The sequence below is a fragment of the Salvia splendens genome, chromosome 7 (assembly GCF_004379255.2).
Source record: "Salvia splendens isolate huo1 chromosome 7, SspV2, whole genome shotgun sequence".
Taxonomy (NCBI): Eukaryota; Viridiplantae; Streptophyta; class Magnoliopsida; order Lamiales; family Lamiaceae; genus Salvia; species Salvia splendens.
Genome location: NC_056038.1, coordinates 10,819,979 through 10,842,455, shown reverse-complemented (window position 1 = coordinate 10,842,455; position 22,477 = coordinate 10,819,979). Strand labels below are relative to the sequence as shown.

The 22,477-nt window shown below is 35.1% G+C and overlaps 3 protein-coding genes across 4 annotated transcripts; 2 read left to right on the top strand and 1 right to left on the bottom strand.

The window, feature by feature from the left end:
- The first annotated feature begins 3,223 nt into the window (after positions 1 to 3,223).
- LOC121741020 (65-kDa microtubule-associated protein 3-like) lies at positions 3,224 to 8,087 on the top strand. 2 transcript variants are annotated; one of them, XM_042133702.1, is made up of 14 exons: positions 3,224 to 3,429; positions 3,814 to 3,830; positions 3,913 to 4,000; positions 4,142 to 4,348; positions 4,699 to 4,947; positions 5,162 to 5,371; positions 5,458 to 5,613; positions 5,741 to 5,900; positions 5,997 to 6,148; positions 6,234 to 6,321; positions 6,425 to 6,498; positions 6,588 to 6,662; positions 6,775 to 7,057; positions 7,319 to 8,087. In XM_042133702.1, exons 1-14 carry the CDS (start codon positions 3,289 to 3,291, stop codon positions 7,810 to 7,812), a joined length of 2,394 nt encoding a protein of 797 aa, XP_041989636.1. In that variant the 5' UTR covers positions 3,224 to 3,288; the 3' UTR covers positions 7,813 to 8,087. The 2 variants fall into 2 exon arrangements, with proteins under 2 accessions (XP_041989636.1, XP_041989637.1); XM_042133703.1 differs by lacking the exon at positions 3,814 to 3,830 and having other exon boundaries at positions 3,300 to 3,429.
- An 878-nt stretch (positions 8,088 to 8,965) lies between these two features.
- On the top strand, positions 8,966 to 12,579 carry LOC121742345 (AT-hook motif nuclear-localized protein 1-like). Its single transcript, XM_042135460.1, has 5 exons — positions 8,966 to 9,782; positions 10,579 to 10,646; positions 11,498 to 11,629; positions 11,779 to 11,940; positions 12,048 to 12,579. The coding sequence occupies exons 1-5, from the start codon at positions 9,449 to 9,451 to the stop codon at positions 12,336 to 12,338; spliced, it is 987 nt and encodes a 328-aa protein (XP_041991394.1). The 5' UTR covers positions 8,966 to 9,448; the 3' UTR covers positions 12,339 to 12,579.
- Positions 12,580 to 16,667: 4,088 nt separating this feature from the next.
- LOC121810381 (peptidyl-prolyl cis-trans isomerase FKBP53-like) lies at positions 16,668 to 21,919 on the bottom strand. Its single transcript, XM_042211166.1, has 10 exons — positions 21,904 to 21,919; positions 21,026 to 21,096; positions 20,610 to 20,857; positions 20,294 to 20,430; positions 19,231 to 19,373; positions 18,182 to 18,492; positions 17,739 to 18,050; positions 17,499 to 17,614; positions 17,361 to 17,412; positions 16,668 to 16,962 (listed from the first exon to the last, which is right to left on the bottom strand). The coding sequence occupies exons 1-10, from the start codon at positions 21,917 to 21,919 to the stop codon at positions 16,881 to 16,883; spliced, it is 1,488 nt and encodes a 495-aa protein (XP_042067100.1). The 3' UTR covers positions 16,668 to 16,880.
- Positions 21,920 to 22,477: the final 558 nt, after the last annotated feature.

Sequence of the window (22,477 nt, the reverse complement as noted above, 5' to 3'; positions counted from 1 at the left end):
AAAATCGTCCTCTTCAAAGTAGGAGAGGGGGACGAAAATTTTAGGGAAAAATAAAGTGTATTTTCTATCTCATTTATTCTCATATTTATATTAAGTTCCTTTTGGGCTCAGACAGGGATCTATGGAAGGTTTTGGATATGACCTCCCCCAATTAGCTTTTTACTAATTAAATTGAACCTTAATTTAATATAAGCTTATATTGGAATATTACGAGCAACCACTACATTGTAATATTGCACTGCACATCCAAATCCGAAATTATTAGTAATCCGGGTTTACGTGTTGTTGTTCAAATCCCGCGCTTAAGATATAAATGTCCATTAATTAATTATTGTCTGCTATAGACTTAATTAATTAACATCTTATTAATTTCAAGAGTGGACTTAGCATGAAACGCTTATTTATTATTTATAGAGTAATCAAACTCCAACTAGCTAGGTTCCGAATAATAAAACCTTGTTTCGCGCTCTTCTTGAGGACATTATCAAATGAGACTCACCTCGCGCACGATTGAACATAATAGCAATCCTAGCACCGCTAGATATTAATCACCACTACCCAATATATCAGGATTATTGGGTTGCGAAAAACTCGCACCATTTGATAAGTCAAAGCAGTGCATAATCAATATCGTATGCTCAATGCTAACATACATTGATTAAGAAGTAAACATTTATCAAGACCTCGTCTAGGGGTGTGCATTCGGGTTTCGGTTCGGTTTTTTGCCAAAACCGAACCAAAACCGAAAAACCGAATTTAGTTCAAAATCCAAACCGAACCGAACCTGAAAAACCGAAAAACCGAAAAACTGAAAACCGAACTTAAAAAACCGAAAAACCCGAACAAAACCGAAAAACCCGAAAAAAAACCGAAAAACCTGAAAAAAATAAATATAATATAAATATATATTTATATATGTGTATTTTATTTTATTTTATATATACTAATAGACTATTTATATATAATATAAAATTAATAATACATTAGTATATATTATATAGTAGAATATATTAAAAGAATATATATTATATATAATATAATATATTAAATTAATAGAATATATATATATATATATAATTCGGTTTTTCGGTTTTTTCTTCGCCCGAACCGAACCGAACTGAAAAACCAAAATTTTTTTATTTTTAAAACCGAACCGAACCGAACCGAAAAACCGAAAAAACCGAACCGAATTTCAAAATTTCGGTTTGGTTCGGTTCGGATATTCGATTTCCGGTTTTTTTGCTCACCCCTAACCTCGTCTTTCAGTAGATAGCATAAAGACTTGTCTCGGTGTTAGATCCGTTCAGTGCTCTACTACAGTATTGTCATCTTATTTCAGTAAGGCTTAGAAATATCGGACTGACATTGCAACATTTCGCGATAGGTAGTCTAGCCTATCTAGGTTGTGAAATTCTTATTTTTCTTTGTCTAGAATTGACCGTGTTACCTTAAAGTGGACGTCGCCCACAACCAGTCTACTAAAACAAAGACATAGACTTTGTTAAGTTACTTATACATTTAAACATGCAATAAACATTCATTAAATGTAAAACATAACAACATTATGATAAAAATAATCTGTTTTATTCATTGAAAAATAAAATAAGAGTTTTTACAGTATTCAAACACTCGAAAGGTGATTTCTAGTTTACAAACTCTAACAAATACCATGTAAATAGGGCATTAAGTGGTTAAATAGTTCAATTGATAATAGTTCAATGTACTTATGTCATTACATTATTGAAGTCGATACATAAATATTCAAAATACATTTTTGTGCCATTTTTTTATCAAAACGTTTGCAATTGAGATTTTATTAGAATCCACGCAAAATTTTCTTTAATTTTCTATATGATGGTAAAATAATAATTTAGATTGAGAAAATTATATAAAATTTAAGTTGTAGGATTTTATTTTTTATTTTTAAGGGCTTTCATTGATTTTCTAATTTAACCTTACTTACTAGTATATAAAATAAATTCTATAAATATGAGAAATAATGTAGGCTCCCAATCTAATTATATTACTCTAGTTTAGCCTTAGTTTTTGTATAAAGAAAGTTTTAATATGTAATTAATTTTAAGAAAACTTAAATTTGTGAAGCCGAATTCGACTATAGGGATAAAATCAATTTGAAAAGCCACTCATACTTTACAAAACGAGATTTTTTGGAATGATGAAGACGAAGAAAAGTGCAAGATAAAAAATTGTGAGATTAGAGAAATGATTGTGATTAAAATGACAAAAGTGAAAATTGAGAGTCAGATTTCGAAACTAATTTTTGTGGGAAAATGGCCACAAATAGTAACATTTGATAAAAATTTTTTTTTGAATAACGGTAAGAAAATAGACATGAAAATAAAAAATGGAAAAGAAAATAAAAAAGGATAGAAATAAAAGAAAAAGAAAAAGAAAAAAAAGGAAATTGGTGATTGGGGTTAGTGTGTCCCAGTCTATTGGGAATTTGATGTGGTTTTAACTACAATCCAAAAGTTTGCCCGAATATGTTATTCAAACCAATTTAATTTCACCAATTTTGGGCAATTATTCCAATTTTAGGAAAATCATAAATTTGATATAAACTAGGTAACTTATTTAAAATTTAATATTACTACAAAATTTACCAATTAGTATGTTAAATTCTACTACTACTATATTTTGTTGAGAAATAACCTCTACCTAAAATACTCTTCACTATTATTCATTTTTTGTCGAATAAATTGACCAAATACTAAAAACATGCAGAATTTAGTTTAAAATGACTAAGTTTGCTTGGAGATTGATTTCACAGGGGCAAAGACAATATGATCGAGTTAACTACATAGTAGTATTGAAATTATAAAATAAATTATATCGAAATATATATAGATCTAACAGCACAATGATTAATCTTTGTGGTAAAAAATCATGGAATCAAATCAACTATGCAATAACAACAGGCAGCCTAATTATCGGATCACAAGCAGGGGTCAACACGTGCCGCATGATGAACCCGCCTGTCACTTAATCTTGGTCACAGTCAGTAGCTCAATACCCGAAATATTTTACTCACATAATCTTTAATTTCGAAATTTGAAAACATGTGCTCTGTCATCGTTCCCTCACTTGCCATAATTTAAAAATCCCTCCTATCATTTCCTCTCACACATTCAACGGTCGAAATTTTCAATACCCAGTTACCCGATTTTTTTTCGGGATATTAATATCTAATATCATGAAACTTTCAAAAAAATTGGGTTTTCATATTAGCAAATAATATCACGAACCGGGTAAAGTTCGTGATATTAGATGCCAATATCTTTTTTTTTTCTGGCATTCGCTCTTCACTCCCTGAATTTTAAATACAGCACCATCTTCTCAGGATTAAGTCCTAGATCTTCACCACTGCAACAGAATTGTTGCGATTGGAAGTATTCTCTTCACTCCCTGGTACGCTCTCAGATTTAACTTAAAACCTCTCTCCATCTCCTTTATGTGCTTTCTGTTGATTGTTTCACTAAAATTCGGTGGTGGAATTTGTTGTTTTCTTCGTATGAAATGAGTTTCTGGGGAGTTATGATGTACTGAGCTTCTCAATTCATTTCGGAAATCTGTTGCTTGGTTAATTAGGGTAATTCTATGTTACTTCGTTATCACTCGTAATGAACGTCGATATTGGTGGCATGAGAATTGTAGATTGGTAGCTCAATCGATTCATATACATTGGCATAATTTGATTTGGCATTTGATATTAGGAGAAGTTTGGTTGTAGTTTGTTGGAACCGCTGTGTATCCTTTTTTTGAATTATTCTCTTTCCTTTTGACCTATGTAAGCTGGGCTGGCGTTGGAGGTTCGATAACTACTCAAAATGTGATAGTCAGATAGAATGATTTCATTTTGCCAGTGTATTACTGGTTGGCTACTATCTGCAGGTGCAGTTTGATTCAAATGTCAGCAGGTGAAAACAAGATGCTTACCCTAACAGAAACTACATGTGGTACTCTTCTGAATGAACTGCAGGTTGGCTACTTATGGTACTTTACTGATTACATTTTCGACACTCTTCTTTTTTCCATCTGTTCTTTGCCCTATTATTTTCTTGTTCATATAATAGAAATGAATTGTTACTATTGTTCATGTGCCATCTTCCTTATCTGTCAGATAATATGGGAGGAGGTTGGGGAATCTGATATTGAAAAAGACAGAATGTTGCTTGAGCTAGAACGAGAATGTTTAGAGGTGTACAGGAGAAAAGTAGATCAGGCAAACAAGTGTAGGGCTCAACTGAGGCAAGCAATTGCTGATGCTGAGGCCGAGCTTGCTGCCATCTGCTCTTCCATAGGTGAGCCTCCCGTACACATAAGACAGGTAAGCTTATAGATGTGTCTGTTTTCTATTAAATAGTGATGTGTTTCTTATTTAGTGTTCCAACTCAAAATTGATTTCGTACACAATTGACGAGACTAATCATTGTTCAGTGATGATAATTTTTTAAACCATATCAAAGTTTTAAAAAGTTGGAAGGCGTTTATTGGCACAAAAGCACATCGCATTTGAAGCAAAGTTGTTGTGGTAGGGAGGTCATATAATGCTAAAACTCACAAGGACAATGGGGGCAAATATGATTTGACAACTTAGCTGCTAAAGAAAGATCTTTAATTCATCAAAAGAGTTCAATTTTCTTCTTTTACCTTAATGGATGATCTTTCTTCATATAGTCTGATCAAAGCACTGGAAGCTTGAAAGTTGAGCTGAGAGCAATACTTCCACAAATAGAAGAGATGAGAAAGAGGAAATCTGATAGGAAAACCCAATTTATAGAGGTGAATGGTGAGATACAGAGTATCAAGAATGAAATATATGGTGGAGGTTATGCTTTGAAGGATGTGTCAGTGAATGAAACTGATTTATCATTGAGAAAGCTTGAAGAATTGCATATTGAACTGCAGGAACTCCAAAATGAAAAGGTAGACTCATGAAACTACCATATAATTTTAAAAGATTTTTTCATGTTTCCTGACATTCTCCCTAGATGCAATGAGAATGTCTGAAGCATGTTCTAGAGCACCTAAATTTTATTTACACTGGTTGCTCAGTGCTTGGTTTGGATTTTTTTCAAGATATGAAACTTATCATATCCTTATCTTCCCATTGTTTTGTGACGCCCTGGATTGCTTGCAGTGTGAACGTCTGAAGCATGTTCACGAGCACCTGAATTATTTGTACTTGGGCTGCTCAGTGCTTGGTTTGGATTTTAAGCAAACTGTCAGTGAGATTCATCCAAGTCTAGGGGAACCTGAAGGTTCAAAAGACATCAGCAATGGTACCATTGAACAATTGAGGACTGCTATACAAAGAATGCAGGAGGTTAAAATACAGAGAATGCAGCAGGTATATCATGATTTATTAGGATTTTCTTTAGTACTCTATAATTTCCCTGTAAGTTAGCGAGTTGTTAACTGCAAAATGCTATTCAGTTACGAGATCTAGCATCTTCATTACTCGAGCTTTGGAACTTGATGGATACACCAATTGAAGAGCAACAGATTTTTCAGAAAGTTACCTGTAATATAGCTGCTTCAGAAGATGAAATAACAGAGCCTGGCATGCTTTCTGCCGACTTTATCAACTACGTGAGTCAAAGATTTTTGTTTGTGAGATATGTTCTTTCAGACTGTGTTACATCTTGCTTGAATTTGGAAGTTGAAGTTTCCAACATGCCAACTGGTTTTAAAATCTCCACAAAACTCTATCATTCAGGTCAAGGCTGAAGTTTCACGACTGGAGGAGCTAAAAGTAAGCAAAATGAAGGAGCTAGTTTTAAAAAAGAGGGGGGAGCTAGAAGATATTTGTAGGAAAACACATTTAATTCCAGACTCAGATAATCCAGTAGATTTGGCTATAGAAGCTGTTGAATCTGGTACTATGTCTTAAACTTTAAACAATATTTTTTTCCTTCAGTTCTTCTTTCTCATTAAGAGGAGCCGTTGAATCTATCTTTTCTGATCAATAACAGGAGCCATTGATGCCTCTTGTGTTCTGGAACAAATTGAGCTCCAAATATCTAAAGTTAGAGAAGAGGCTCTAAACAGGAAAGACATTCTTGAAAGGGTTCAGAAGTGGATGGCTGCATGTGATGAGGAGAGCTGGCTTGAGGAGTATAATAGGGTCAGACTCCTGTAGAACATCCTATTGATTACTTCTTGAGTTCTAATGCTTGACTGCTTATAATGCCTCCCCTTATTATTTGTAGGATGACAATCGCTATAGTGCTGTGAGAGGTGCCCATCTTATTCTGAAACGTGCTGAAAAAGCTCGTGTTCTAGTCAACAAACTACCTGGTATGGTCGGAATTTTGTTGGGGACTATTATAGTTGATTGGTGAATCACTTTCAAAATATATTCATTTATGAGGCTTTGACATTTCTTTGATCGTTTATATAGCAATGGTGGAGACATTGGCTTCAAAGATTACTGCATGGGAAAAAGAGAACGGAGTCTATTTTACCTATGATGGTGTAAGTGCTAGCATAGCAACATGAACATTTGTTTCTTAATACTTTGAGATTAAGCAAACATTATTTTCATTCATCTCTTCTATGTCTAGGTTCGCCTGCTTTATATGCTTGAAGATTACATGACTTTGCGGCAAGAAAAAGAATTAGAGCGCAAAAGGCAGAGGGTATAGAGCTTTTCTATTGATAATAACTAAAACTGTGATTGTGGTTATGATTCGTTCTCTTTCTCTAGCCCTTGTTACATCTCTGTATATGTATTATTTGCTATAACAACAGGACCAGAAGAAACTTCACGGGCAGTTACTTACTGAGCAGGAGGCTCTTTATGGTTCCAAACCAAGTCCTATGAAGAACCAGAGTGCAAAGAAAGGCGCTAGATTGTCATGTGGTGGTGCCGCGACGAGCAGAAGACTTTCTCTTGGTGGAAATATGCTGCAGACTCCTAGGCATGATATGCCTCCTCCAGCAAAGGCTACTCCTGTTACTCGCAATGCCAAAAAGAGTGAACGTGTAATTAATGACTCTCTTAAGGGGAACGGATTTCAAACTCTCTCTACTGGTAATTTTTTCCGATTTCCTGGTTATTTGTTTCTCCGCTATTCAAGTGTTTAGCCACAAGTTGCCATGGTTTGTATAGTCACAGAAAAGATTTTACTCTTGTTACGACTACTGATACAGAATTGCAAAATTTATATTAGTTTGAGACATGGTGTCAGAATATACTAGTTTGAGTTTGAGACATCTCTGTCTATGTATTATTTGCTATAACCACATGTCTTGCTTCAAATTTCTTATTGAATTTCCCGTCTCTTGATTTCAGGGAGGAGAGGTTTGGACTTGGCTGGTCTTCCTGCAAGCCAGCACTCTCTCAACTTGCTAAATGGTCGAGAAATAGAGTCATCCATGACGCGAAAGCCTTTCTCTCCCATTTCTTCCACAGACTCATCAAGGTCGAATGCCACAAATATTTTAGGTGACCTAAAGCAGAAGCATAATGACATGATGCCAAAGATGCTCACAAGTAACAACAGCACACCATTCAGCACTCCTTCTAAGATGATATCAGCAGCCGAAGTAGAGAACAGAATGCCTCAAGTGATGGCAACCCCAGTACCTTCGACACCGTCAACATTGTCCATCCCAATGCATCTGGCTTTGACGCCAATGCAGAATCCCCTACCTTCGTCAACACTGCAGATGGCCATCACACCAGCCAAGTCAGTCAATGAGGAGATAGAGTACTCGTTTGAGGAGAAGAGAGCCAGATTTGTGCTGCCTAGATCACATCTAGTGAACTTGATGCAAGTATTGTAAGTTTGAGCTTTCGCAAAGTGCTGCCATTCTGTATTCATTTTTTATATCTTACTATGATAACATTCAATTCCATCTCTTGTACATAGTCCGCGAACAAGTATACAGGACTAAGATCTTTAAATGCTCTTCCCCTCAGAGCGATCCAACGTTCTAAACTTCGATGGTAAATGGTTTATTGAATCTATTAGTAGATTCATTATGCTTTTTCCATCTTATAAGGCTGTATGAATCATTCCTATTTCATTTCTTTAGTAACGTTGTTTTAACAGTTTCCAGTTTCCTATATCTTTTGATATTATCTTCAAACATGTGAGAGATTTGCATTTGACTAAGCAGATGAGATACTTTTGGTGTATAATAGTATATCTATGATACTATCTTGTTTGGTAAAAAACAAGCCGCAGATATTATAGTGATTTGTGGAACTATGCATATCACCTTTTTAGGTGGTATAATTAATATAAATCATATTTATAGCATGCTCTACATAGGATACACTTTTGAAAAAGATTTTTAAAGTACTCCTAACAAACAAGCAAGTTTGGCACAATTCTAAATTTGTGATTGGGTTGGGTGTAGTTGGATAATAAGTAGTGTTAAATTCATGGAGTATTAAGTTATTATAGTTGTAATCGAGAAAGTCAAACTGGGTGTCTGGTAATTTCATGAAAATATGAACACTGATCTACTTTGTTTTCCTGTCATTTTTTTATTAGTTCAGAAGGAGGGATTTTGGTGGAAAACACACTAAACATGAGCTGGGAACTTATATGGCGTAATAAAGCCAAAAATACAGTGACATTAAAAGTTAATTATCCCTAAAATCAAGGGTAGGAATTTCGTAATAAGTTGGTCGACTTTTATTTACCTAAAAAAGACAAAGAACAGGTCAGAGTTGAAAGTTGAATGGCTCCAACGTTAACTTTACAGCTTTAAATAATTAAACACTCATTTTTAAATTCAAAATATTTATCATTTTCCCAAAATTACCTTTATTTTTATATTCAAATTCGTTAACTTTGTTATTTTTTTAAATGTCACTTATTAAATTTCCATGACGGACCTGAAACCATTTTCTCAACCATAATTAATACTTTGAATTTTGCAATTTAAATATTGCTTCCTACCTAATTAATTTTTCAATATATTAAAATTGATTCCCTTTTATTTCTTAATTTTCTCCAACTTTATTTTCTTCATCTACTTTTTCTTGCAAAAACCCTAATTTTTTTCAGTCACAATTTTCCTTTTTTCTGACATCAAAATTTAATTTTTCCATTTCATCTCTGTAACTCTGTTCTTGCTCTGCAATGGCTTGTATTATGCATACGTAATTTTACAAAAAAACGCGCAGTAAAACAGATTCTTCTAGCAGTAGAGTTCAGCTGTACTGTGTTGATCTCTGATTTTAAGACAACCTAATTTTTGTTTCTAGACTTACAGAGTGTCTCAGCAGACTGCGTCATGTTTGTGTTTGTACAATTCTTCACTCTTCAAAGAATTTCGTGTTTGAATGTGATTTTCTCTGTTGGTCCAAGTGTTTGAGGTGAAAAAGATTTGATCTTTATTAATCTAGTGATTAGGGGCTAAGCATTTTGGAATTGTTTTTCAAGGGTTTAAGTTTGTTAGTATATGAATGGAGGAAAAAGAAGGGATAAATGGTTCAGGCATCACAGTAAAAGGTGATGAAACCCCTCAAAGCTACAGTGTTGAGCCAAGAGTTGAAAATTCCAGCAACTTTGTTGGATCAGCCACTCCTCCGCCAACTGCGGCTGCATCCACTGGGGATGTGAAGAAGAAGAGAGGGAGGCCAAGGAAGTACGCGCCAGATGGCTCCATTGTGGCATTGTCTCCTATGCCGATATCAGCCTCGATTCCGCTCACCGGAGATTATCCGGGTTGGAAGCAGAGCGGAGGCCGGCCGGTTGACTCTTTCAAGAAGAAGCATAAGCTGGATTTTGCAAATGCAGGTAGCTGTGCTTACTTTTTTCTATTGGTGCCTGAGATTGTTGTTGGTTAAAGTGTTGAGTAGTTAGATCTAGTGGTGTTTGCTTTTTCCATATGTTTTCTTTGGGGGGTTAAAGTTGAATAGCATATTTAAAGAATCCAAATTTAGAATTGGGACCCCTTTGAGGATGTGGATTGCGGCAGTTCTGGTTGATGCTCTGGGCAAAATGGAATGGAATATTGTTGAGAATCATCCTTGTTACTGGTGTTGTCTTTTTATATCTGATGTGACATGACAGAGGTTGTGTCTTTTACTCAATAATTGCTGTGTGCACAAATGGAAAGAAATAATAAATGATAATGATGAGGAGATGATGTAACATATGTGGATCTTAACTGAGATTCTGATCTGTATATACTGTCTAAGAAGAGTTAGGATTTTTGCAAGCGGAGAAGTCTAACTACAAAACACATCTCAATATGATTTATTCCCATCGTTTCTTGTTTATTTTCTAAGTTGGGACCCTGCTGCAAAATGAGCTAATAATGAAGAAGGCTGCATTGTATAACTCCAAAATTTATTCTTACTTGTTCTTGAATAAAAAATATGCATACTACTGCTTCCATGTAAACTTTTCAGATTCAATTGGAAGGAGCCAGTGTTTGGGACATCCCTTGAGCTAATAAATATGATGCATAATCAGCGGTTTCCTGAGATTCTGTGTGATATCCAAAATTGGGCTTATAGACTATTGAACCATATTGATCATCTATAATATTTGTGCATTTTACTCAAGTAAATTCTTTTATTTATTGTAGGTAGTACTATGGCATACCCTGTTGGTGGATGTTTTACTCCCCACATGATAACTGTTAACTCTGGCGAGGTACTTCTAATTGTTTCCTTGTTTTGGTTTTATTTTACTGTATTTTCTTTTGAATGGTTGCTGTAATTATTGTTGATATTGAACATATACTTCTGCTAAATTGGCAAATTTCTGTTACTTAGGGTTCCATATAATATCCATGTAAATTAAAACTAAATGGCATTGTCAGTTCTGATGCACAGAATTAGCTACCTGTGGTAGTAGAACTGGAGAAAGGGGTATACTAGCAATTAAATTTAGTTTTGAGAAATCAGGTGAAGATTCTGAGGAATTTACTAAAATTTATGTTCGGATGTTATATGTTTCTCTAACTTACTCAAAGCACATGTCTTCTTTTGATATGTGTCTATTTCCATTTTAGTTCAACAGTAGCCATCTAAAAGTTTTTGGACAGTATGTATATCCTGTTACATTGTCACATTTTTTGTGCTTAACAGCTGTGCCCCTCCGGAATACGTTGCTGAACCTATGACACTAAATGTTTGATCTGGTCTATTGTTTCATTATTTAAGTGCTGTATTTGAAACATTTTTAATGGAACGAGTGTATTCCACATACCCAAATAAGCAAAATCATAAATACATTGAGTGTGAATTTGTACCTGAGCCTTTGAACTATAAAGAAACACATTAAACATTGATATTAAGCCGTTAGCACTATTTTGGTTGATTGAGTCGAGTAACTGTATCATCAACCAAAAGATATTTGAAGTAGCTGTACAACAATATTTAATTATGTATATGATACAGCTTAAAGTTGGATTCTCACACTGACTGCAAGTTATGCCATTCTAGCTCTGGTACGTTGCTGAGTTCAAAGATTCTAATGTTTAGTTTTTCCTATCGTTTCAGGATATCATGATGAAGATAATATCCTTTTCCCAACAAGTATCCCGAGCCATTTGCCTTCTGGCTGCAAATGGTGCTATCTCAAATGTCACCCTACGTCAACCGAATTCTTCTGGTGGTACTTTAACTTATGAGGTGAGAGCCTTCTGAGCAGTTGTACATTTTCCTGATCAAACTTCATAAAACACATAAAGTGATGCAGTTTGAAGGACGGCCTAAATCCATTTGGTTACTTACATCTGAGTTGTAAGGATTACTGAATTATAGTTTCGTGCTTTCTACAGGGTCATTTTGAAATCCTCTCTTTGACGGGATCATTTATGCCTAGTGATAACGGAGTGACAAAAAGCAGATCAGGTGGATTGAGCGTCTCTCTGGCAGGCCCTGATGGGCGCGTATTGGGTGGAGGACTAGCTGGCATGCTTGTCGCAGGCAGCCCTGTTCAGGTAAGTGAACGAGCTACAATTGAGTGCGAAGACACATCCTTTTGCGTACAATTTGGATGCAAGTCCAGAACTGGCATTGTTTTCTAAAGCTACTAATGTTCCAACAGATTGTGATTGGCAGCTTTGTTCCTGGTGGTGGATCCCACGCCCAGCCAGAGCAAAAGCCTAAGAAACCGAAATACGAGCAAACAATATCATTTGGGGCTATCCCCGCTAACCCTATTTCTGAAGCCCCCTACGGTGGGCCAAAGGCGAATCTGACTACATCTGTTTCCTTCCACGGCGACAACCTCTCCTCAGTGAACTCCATGCATGGTTCGAAGATCGCTGACCCTGGTAATAATGTATCTTTTACCGGTGACGAATCCAGAGAGCAGAACCATGACTTAACGTCCTGATGGCGTATGCGTTTTACTGTATTTGCATCTTTGGTTTTTAAATATGGTGTAGAAGTTTTATAGGCTCACCTGTCCTGACCCCTGTTACAAAGTAGAGCTTGATTTGTCTGTTAAATTTTTCATAGGAAGTTAGGATTAGAAGGATTCTGTTGTAGGATTGATTACCTTTGTTGTGTGCAACTTTGATGTATTATTGTTATTATTATTAAACTGGAATCATCACTTGTAGTCCAGACTTGAATTATCTTGTCACATTTATTATTAGAGTAAAGTACTATTTTTGTCCTAAACATATGGTCAATTTATGATTTTGGTTCAAAACATTCAATCTTTTTTAAAAATCGAGTCCAAAACATACGAAAACACTCTCGAATAGGTCCTTTTTTGACGGTTTCCGTCAACTTTGACGGTCAACTGTCATTTAGCCCAATTTTGACCCGATTAGCTGAATTTGTTTACTGTAGCTAATTTAAATTATTATTATTATTATTATTATTATTATTATTATTATTATTATTATTATTATTGTATTTTACATTTGATATGTTAAATGAAAATTCTGAAAATTGGGTAATATAATCGTTTTTTCCAACTCTTCATTTCATTCAAATTTCTTCCCCCCTTTCTCCCCCTCCTTCTCCCCCTCAAGAACCCTAATTTTTTTTTTCTCCATCTCTGCAACAACCAAACACCTTCGAACATGGGGTGTTCGACGTGCAGCCGGGACTCCGTCGACAGCGACAACGTTCGTGACTTCAGAGACCTTCGATTTAGCTACGCTTTCTGCTACTGTAAGAAGACGGCGGCGCTCCGTATTGTCACCGGCCAAAGCAAACCGTCGCGGGGGAAGCTTGAACCAATAAATGGACAACAAAATACAATACAAAGTAGTCCTTCATATTAATTTTCTACTTCGAATTGGTCCTGAACATTTACACTACCAAAAAGACATTGTCATAAGGTATTGCATCTATCTTAACACCAATAAAACTAAAAAACAACCACAACTAGTGTCGAATTACATCCACAAAAAAATATCGTCATAAGGCACTGCATCAACCTTAACACCATCAACACCCAAAAACCATACTGCATCCGCCTTGCTTCTTCTTCGTCGTGAGAGCTAGGGTTAGAACCCACAAATCCCGACGCCGCTGACGGCACTTGTTCGTTGCGTTGTTTGTTTTGCTTCGACGAATCAGCCGACGGGCCATCTCCGGTGTCAGGCGGATGTCTATATTTGGACTTCCTCTTCCTCGCATATGTTTTTTTCACGTCGACGAGACCGTCGCTGGAACGGGAGTTAGGGTAGGGCGACTTCCAACTCATGGAAACCAACAATAATCGGTCGGAATCGGGCTATTCTTGGTCGGAATCCTAAACTAGGGTTCTTGTTCTTTGGAGAGTGACGAGAGAGAAGATAGAAAAGAGAGAGAGTGACGGTGCATGTTCACTTAGTAATATTTTAGGTGAGTTTTAGAAGATTGACTTTTCATATTCAAAATATTAAAAATTGAATTATTTAGCAAAATAATTAACATAATATTAAGCTACTAATAATCTCATATTAAGTCTAATCGGGTCAAAATTGGGCTAAATGACGGTTGACCGTCAAAGTTGACGGAAACCATAAAAAAGGACCTATTCGAGAGCGTTTTCATTTGTTTTGGACTCGATTTTAAAAAAGTGAACCTTTTGAACCAAAATCATAAATCGACCATATGTTTAGAACCAAAATAGTACTATACTCTTATTATTATTACTACTGTTAAATGCAATATAAGCTTAAATTTGTTGAGAATTGAAACATTGGCAAGAAAAGTAGAATTTTGTGTGGTCATTGCATTGCACATGCTTATGTATAAATATGAGTTGCTTTGCACGCGCAACACTTATGATTAAAAAATTGTATGGGTAAATTTACTAGATATTTATTTAATTTTTTTAATTAATACATTCCCTTATAATAAAGATCTAAATGAAAAACTATGACATTATCTTTTCGTAAAAGTTGAAATATACACTTGTCAATAACCAAGTCTGGATTAGCAGATAAGATTGGGGTAGAAAAGTAGAACTAGTGCTGAGGTGGAGTAGGATAAACAATATTTGCATGAGATTACTTTAAAGATATAATATGAGACTCATAAATAAGTGTGTGTGCAATGCTACATTTTCTGTGGTCCATATGAATCCAATCCAAAATTGATTAAAGCTAATCCATCAATAAGCATCTTCTGACGATGCATTCTTACTAATAATCTCTACTTCTTTCCTCCTATGAAAACTAATCCTTTTTTTAGATTGTTTCAAATTTTTGTTCGTTTTCTTAATTGCGATTGTGTTAATTTGGGTGAAATTATATCTAATGTGACATCCAAAAAATTTTATAATAATAAGACCTTTCTTAAATTTTACTACTATCATTTTTATAATTCAACTATGTCATTAATTCAAAACACACAAATCAAATCAACAATATACACACATAATAAATCAATTAATTAAACAAGACTATACACTAAGCACGACACATATTGTTTAGTAGTAATAATAAGGTAAAAATGTTTATGTAAAAAATGTTCAAAATATAGTTATACTTATCCACCTTTTATTTATCATCAAAATTTCAATATTTTGACGTGCTTAGCTGGCAGGTAATAAAAAAAATCATTGAAACGATACTCCAAAATCATTTGATTTGTTGATGCAAAAACAGAGTAAAGAAGAATTGCGAAAACAGAGAGATTGATGTCATTGGATCAAAGTAGCTGTATATCTAATCCTCTTTTCTGCCTCCCAACCTCTGTTGGTTTTCTCGATGAACTCTTCCACTCTTTTTCTCAACTCATCTTCTTCTTCTTCTTGCTCTTCTTCATCTTCGTTTTGGCTGTAAACCATGTCAATGCTCACAGACGATTCTTTCTCATCTGAGCTTTGGTTGAGGCAAACAATGGTAGGACTATGCCTCGTAATTTCATCAGACTCTGAGCTTGTTTTTGAGCCGCCAACAACAAGAATCGCGATTAACACATTGCAAAAACAGAAAACAGCAAGGGAATTCGAAGCAGCTAGGCTTATCAGCTCAATCATCCAAACCACCATTTTTATATTCCTAATGGAAATATCAAGAATGATTTAATAATTGGTGTATTTGATTAGAGAAGGTGAAGATTGATGATTGTTTGTGATCTTTTGGTGGGAGAGAGTGGGAATGGTTCTGGGGTTTATAAAGGCTTTTGGTTTGAAGAAAAATGTGTTGAGGAAGCTGCTTTTTTTTTTTGCAAAGGTTTAGGATTAGATGAGGTGTGGTGTGAAAGCTATCCAATTTTATTAATTATTGACCAATTTGGAGCTTCCCCTCTAACTAAATTTGATTGATTATGTAATAGATTAATCAAAGTGTGCTGAACAACCCATATGGCTATTTTCTCGATGCCTATGCAGAATTAAAATTCTTACTAGTACTCCCTCCATCCCATAATAGATGTCACACTTAAAGAATAACACAAGATTTTAGGAGATGTTGCTTTGTGTGCTAGGTGGAGAGAGAAAATGTAGTATATTTATATTAATGTGAGAGGGAGTTTTTTCTATAAAAGGAAATGTGACATCTTTTATGAAACAAATTAAAAAGGAAAGTGTGATGTTGCTTTGTGTGTTAGGTGGAGAGAGAAAATGTAGTATATTTATATTAATGTGAGAGGGAGTTTTTTCTATACAAGGAAATGTGACATCTTTTATGAAACAAATTAAAAAGGAAAGTGTGACATCTATGATGAGACGGAGGGAGTATAATTTTAGTTTTTGACTCTATAAATTAATTCCATATTGTCAAGTAAATCCATGTAATGAAAGTGGAGTCTTGGATCTAGATATGAACACCGTTGATGCAACATTCATTAATCATTATTGAAACATGGTAATGTGGGAAGAATCACAAAATTACTAGCCCAAGTTCAATCAAAACTTTAGATCGACTCTAAAGTTCATGGATTAATTTGAATTATAATGTTAGGTTATCTGATGATTGGTTCGAAGTGATTTTTTTTATATTTGGATAGTACAGTTGACATTTGGGAGTCAATGAGATAATAAAAATAAAGAAAAAAATCATAAGGAAACAACTCATTGTTAGGTGGCGCAAAAATTGAATGGATGCATGATGGCCATAAAACATAAAAATTGGCATAAATTAGCAGCCTGACAAACAAATTGAAGTTTTACGAAAATTCTTGCAACTTTTAGTCATAAGAATGGATAGCTGTATAACTTCTAACTAATGCATAAGATATGAATGTGAAATACTGAAGATCCACTCATGATCCCTGCCAATGCCAAGAAATAGATTATTATTCAAAATTAATCCCTAAATTCAAAATATCATTCGCAAAATAAGTTTGGCCCTCTGGAATACTGCCAGTGCCACTCTTAGCAGCCAATACAAATCTTGGGATACACCATAAATACAAGACATAGGTGAAAGAATAAAATTTAATGATATGGTGGTGCACAAAAATTAATGTTACAAGGTAGAGTTGCTTAGTTGGCATCTACCAGCTCCACATCAAACACCAGCCAGGAGTTGTGAGGTATTGCTGGAGGACATCCTTTGGGACCATAGCTGCATATTATAACAAATACAGTAATAATTAAAGATTCTATTGTTATGCAACTACAGTTAGCTACACAAACAACCTCCTAATTCTAAAACTGTGCCTCACTCAGACTTCTTTCTTGTCATTATCTATATGTCCAAGTATGGTGGCACTATGAATTCAAGCACATAGAAGTATTCATCCTGTATCTATTCTCATAAATTTTAATTTTTCACTTTTTAGGCCACTTTACAATGGTGGGGGAAGGGCTAAAGTATGGGTTTTGTGTTAAATCTTCTTATACTCCAAGTTACAAAGTTTAGCTATTAACAAGAAGTTCTATAAAAATCTAATTTGCAGCAGTCACCAAACCTTCCATTTTTAGTACCATCATTCAATATAAATATGGAAGAAGATATCATACCCCATAGCTGGAGGGATTGTAAGTCTCCTTTTGTCCCCAACGCGCATGCGTGCTCATTCAAATAAATTTAATTCATTACATAATAGAAACAGGTAAATAGTTCCAAAATCATGCATTCATTAACTTAGCAATAGTTACCATTTACACCAACATCCCATCCCTTAATAACTAGGCCAATACTAACAAATTTTCTGACGTTTGAATCAAAGATTTTTCCATTTTTCTGCAGCTTGCCAATGTAATGGACACTAACCAGCATACGACAACATATCAGAGTGTCTTTAAACACACAACAATTGGCACTCCCAATGAACAGCATTTGCATATTTAGGTGCAAACTCATTTTCAAGAAGATCAGAAAAAAGTTGTCAATTCACCTTTTTCCCTGGAGAAGCTCTTTTTCCATTAGGCCTACCCATTGCCAACTCCTCAATTACCAGACCATTCGAGAATGTCCTCACTTGTAGTGATTTCGATGCTCCTCCATTCTCTTGTTTCTCCAACTCAGTTTCATTTTTATCTACTACTTTTCCTGCACTCGGAATCTGTGCATTTTCTTGGACTTTGCTTTGTTTTCTATTTTCCAGGGAACTGTCTAATTTCTCTACTACCTTTTTCTTCTTGTTCTTGTTTTGTTTTTTAGTTTGGGTGGTGTCAGGTTGGGCAGAAGAACTGTGTGGTTCAATTTCGCTGCAAATAGCAAAAGCAGATAAACTTATAAAAAAAACTTTTTAAAATGTCCTCAAATGAAAACCTTCTGAATCCTAATCAGTAGTAGATTCACAAGTTCAGCTAATGAAGTAGCTTGAAATATACTCTACCTTGCAGGTTGTTCATCTTGGTCTCCAGCACCACTCTTTCTTTTCAAGTTAGCATCAGCTTTTTCAATCTTGTTCTGGGATTTCTTAGGACTACTTTCATGTGCAGTTTTTTCTAGGTTTGCTTCAGATTTTTTATCACATGCATGTACAGGAAAACCATCTTCATCTTCACTTTCAAGGACGGAAACACTAGTTCCAGCCTTAGGAACAGTCTGGCTGTTGACGTTTTCATTTCCAACAGTTTTCTTCTTCTTCTTCTTCGCTTTTTTAGATAGAGGGAACATCATTTTAGGTCTACGAACTTTGACAAAGTATCATTTTAGGTCCGTAAACTTTGAAAATCTTATTTTAGGTCCGTGAACTTTGAGTTAGTATCATTTTAGGTCCTTTTTACTATTTCCAAGTTTTTTTGGACGAAAATACCCTCAATACATTAAATGTATATATTTTTAATAAATTTATCATATACTCATATTTTTTTTATAAATATCTTTACAATATATTTTTGACAAATTTTCTAAATATAATTTGACCTTAAATATTATCACTTAATTTTGTGACATGCAAGTAAAATTGCTTCTTCAATTTTTTATCTTATTTTTTTTAATGTTGAATAAATAACTTTTCTCTAATAAAAAAAAATTGAATAAAGATCTTTTCTTGCATGTCACAAAATTAAATTATAATATTGAAGGTCAAATTATATTTAGAAAATTTGTCAAAAATATATTGTAAAGATATTTATAAAAAGATCTTTATTCAATTTTTTTATTATTAAAGAAAAGTTCTTTATTCAATTTTAAAAAAAATTAATATAAAAAATTGAAGAAGCAATTTTACTTGCATGTCACAAAATTAAGTGATAATATTTAAGGTCAAATTATATTTAGAAAATTTGTCAAAAATATATTGTAAAGATATTTATAAAAAATATGAGTATATGATAAATTTATTAAAAATATATATATTTTAAGGTATTTAGGGTATTTTTGTCCCAAAAAACTTGGAAATAGTAAAAAGGACCTAAAATGATACTAACTCAAAGTTCACGGACCTAAAATAAGATTTTCAAAGTTCACGGACCTAAAATGATACTTTGGCAAAGTTCGTTGACCTAAAATGATGTTCCCTCTTTTAGATATGCCATTCTCATCACTGGGCTTTCCTTCATCCACTCTCTCTTCAATTTTCACTGTCACGATTAACAGAAAACAGAAGAAAAATCAGTAAAGTGTAAACTGAGATAATCTTACATACTCCCTCCCTCCGTCCCTGTCACTTATTTCTATTTTCGTCCGTCCCTAAAAATTTGTCACTTTTCACTTTTACCATTTTTTATAGTGGTCCTCACATTCCACTAAATCATTCTCACTCATATTTTTTTATAAAACTAATATATAAAAGTAAGACCCACATGCCACTAAATTTTTCAACCCACTTTCTATTATAAATGGTGACAAATTATGGGGAACAGAGGGAGTAGAAAATAAATATCAGCATTATCAGTGAAACAAGATCAGGAATTCCAGACTTAAGTAGCAATTTCAAGACATATGCATTCGGCCGTCAAAGGCAAAACTTCTTCCCTTAAAAGTTAAACCCGTAGGGTGAACTTTTAAGATCAAACAGTATGGAAAACTCAGTTGTGTATGGAGCACCTTCAACATGAAAATGTTAAATGGCCCTTGAAATTCTCATGCAAATAATATTAGCCGCCTTAAAACATTTCTCTGAATATACACATTTCTACAAGGGGGAACGAATTAACTTGGTCCAACATCCCCACCCCCCACATGCACTTAACCCCAACTAGGTAGGGAGCTGGGGCGAGCTCAAGCAGCCATCCTAGCCCAAAATTCTTATAGTTACAGTTGAATTGTTTCAACTTTAACTCCATTCGAGCTATATACGACAGCTCAATACTGAAACATCATTAAACTCTAAGCACTATGACGACCTATCTAAAATATTGTTGTTATGTAAACATCCTTGCTCAGAAACGCAATTCAGCCGCTAGGTACGTCTATGTCTGATTATTATGAACAAATAACCATTCTTAATTGTCAAACTAAATATAATCTGACCAAGAGCAATATTCTATAAAAAAAATACCTCCACTGTTGCGAACAGGTGACTGGGGGTACTCGCAGCAGAGGTCATCCTCAGAATAGTCCTCATTTTCAGAATCATAGTCAAAACCTACCTCATCTTCACAACCAATCCCCATTGCATCACCCTCATAGAGATTGCTTCACAAGTTAAAGAAAACAGAATGCAAAAGTAGACCAAATAATGCTACTTCCTTTTCCTCGGACAACCTAACTAGCTTGTTTCATTGCAAAGCAAGAAAGGAGCCAAATACGATATTATAGTAATACCACCAAATATATGGAGTTCAATTAATTTAGCTACAACACTAAAAGGATACCATCCATAACCATCTTCATCAGATTCATCCTCATCATCAGATTCATCACCATAAAAGAAACCACAGAGATGCACACTCTGAGGACCAATGATCGAGAAGGTAACTTTTTCGTCTTCCTCAAACTCGAGGTTCAACGGGCATGTCTCCAGTCTATCGGGCAACAAGGAGCACAGGTAAATTGGCTTTTTATCTCCCACTTCACACTGTAAAATGCTCTTCTTAGTCGATGCCCCTGAACCTAATGTGGCCTGTAAACAAATCAAACAATGACTAAACTCACAGTTTCAAACTGAATACTCTTCTTGCACCATGAAATTTGAACATATGAAACTAAACAGTAAAATATTAAACACGTTTTCTGCAAAAACAAATACAGTAGATAGGTAAAACTAATGCCAAATTCAAAATCGACAAACCTGAGTCACATGAAGCCTTCCTCTCTCCTCATCAGACAAAATGTACGGTTCTCCTGGTTTTACTTCAATCCCTGATTGTCCAAAAAAGACAAATCTGTCAAGCGTGAAGAATAGTAGATTGTCTATAATGCTCTAAGAGTGTCCACAATGGGGGAGCCGCGGCCCCCCATTGCAAAGGCCGAGAGCCGGGGCGGTGAGGCGAGAAGCTTGGCTGAGCCACGGCCGCGGCCTTCACGCGGCTGAGCCGTGTGAGCCGCGGCCATCCAATTGCAAGCGGCGCGAATCGCGACTGGGCCGCGGAAATTAGTTTTTTTTTTTTTTTAATTTTCAAAATTTTGTTATAAATATACACTCTCACTTCCATTTTTTCACTTCATTCTACACTTCAAATCCCTTTATTTTACACTCTCAAACACTACAAAAAATGCAAGGTGGAGATGGTAATTCCCCGGGGTATGGCAACGGGCGAAGCAAGCGGTAGTGGGGCCGGTGTCGACCGCGGTGGAGGAGGTGAAGATGATGTGCCGGATTCCGATGACGCCACCGAGTAGGAAGCGGTGACGTTTTTTTCTTTTTATTATTATGTTGTGTTTTTAAAATATTTTCGTTGTAGAATTTTCCCATATTAATAGTACGACGAAAATTTGTCTCTACTTCTCTCTTTATTAAATTGTTTTTATTATCCAAATTATTAATCTACTAAAATTTAATAACATTAAATTAAATTAAAAAATAACATTAAAAAAAAGCAAAAAAAAAAAATAACATTTTAGAGGGCCACATTTGGTGGCCCTTTGAATTTGCATTGACTTTTTTACATTTGCCATTACAAAGGCCACATGGGAGCCACAATTGGTGGCCGGGCCACAAATGGTGACCTTTGAAGGCCACCATTGTGGACACCCTAAATAAAGTGTTAACAATTTAAAGGATGGCACTAAAAAGATAAAGAATTGATTGAGTGTATACCCCAAAAAGCCATTGTTGTGGCGCAATTCAAATGCCGACTGCGGTTTTACGTAAAACCTCAGGGATGGCAACAAGGTTGTGTTAAGGCCACCCGCAACGCGTCACGCGGTGGCCCGTATTCCGTCACTAAGGGACGAGATGGCGGCGTGACGCGTTGCAGCGCCCCGTCTCGTCCCCAGCCCGCTCCGCGTTCCGTCCCGTCGGGACGAATGGCGAGACGTCTCGCCACGCGCCGAGGCGACGTGGCGCCCACTCGCCTGCCCGCGAGTGGGATCGTCACGCTGACGCAATAAATATATTTTTTTAAAAAAATTTGAATAAAAAAAAAATAATAATAATAATAATAATAATAATAATAATAATAAATGAAAAACGGTAATATTACCGTTTTTTCCTTTTTTATTTTATTTTATTTTTTTTATTTTTTTTACTCTGTAAATACTCCTAATTGATCATCATTTCACTCAAATACACATCTATTAT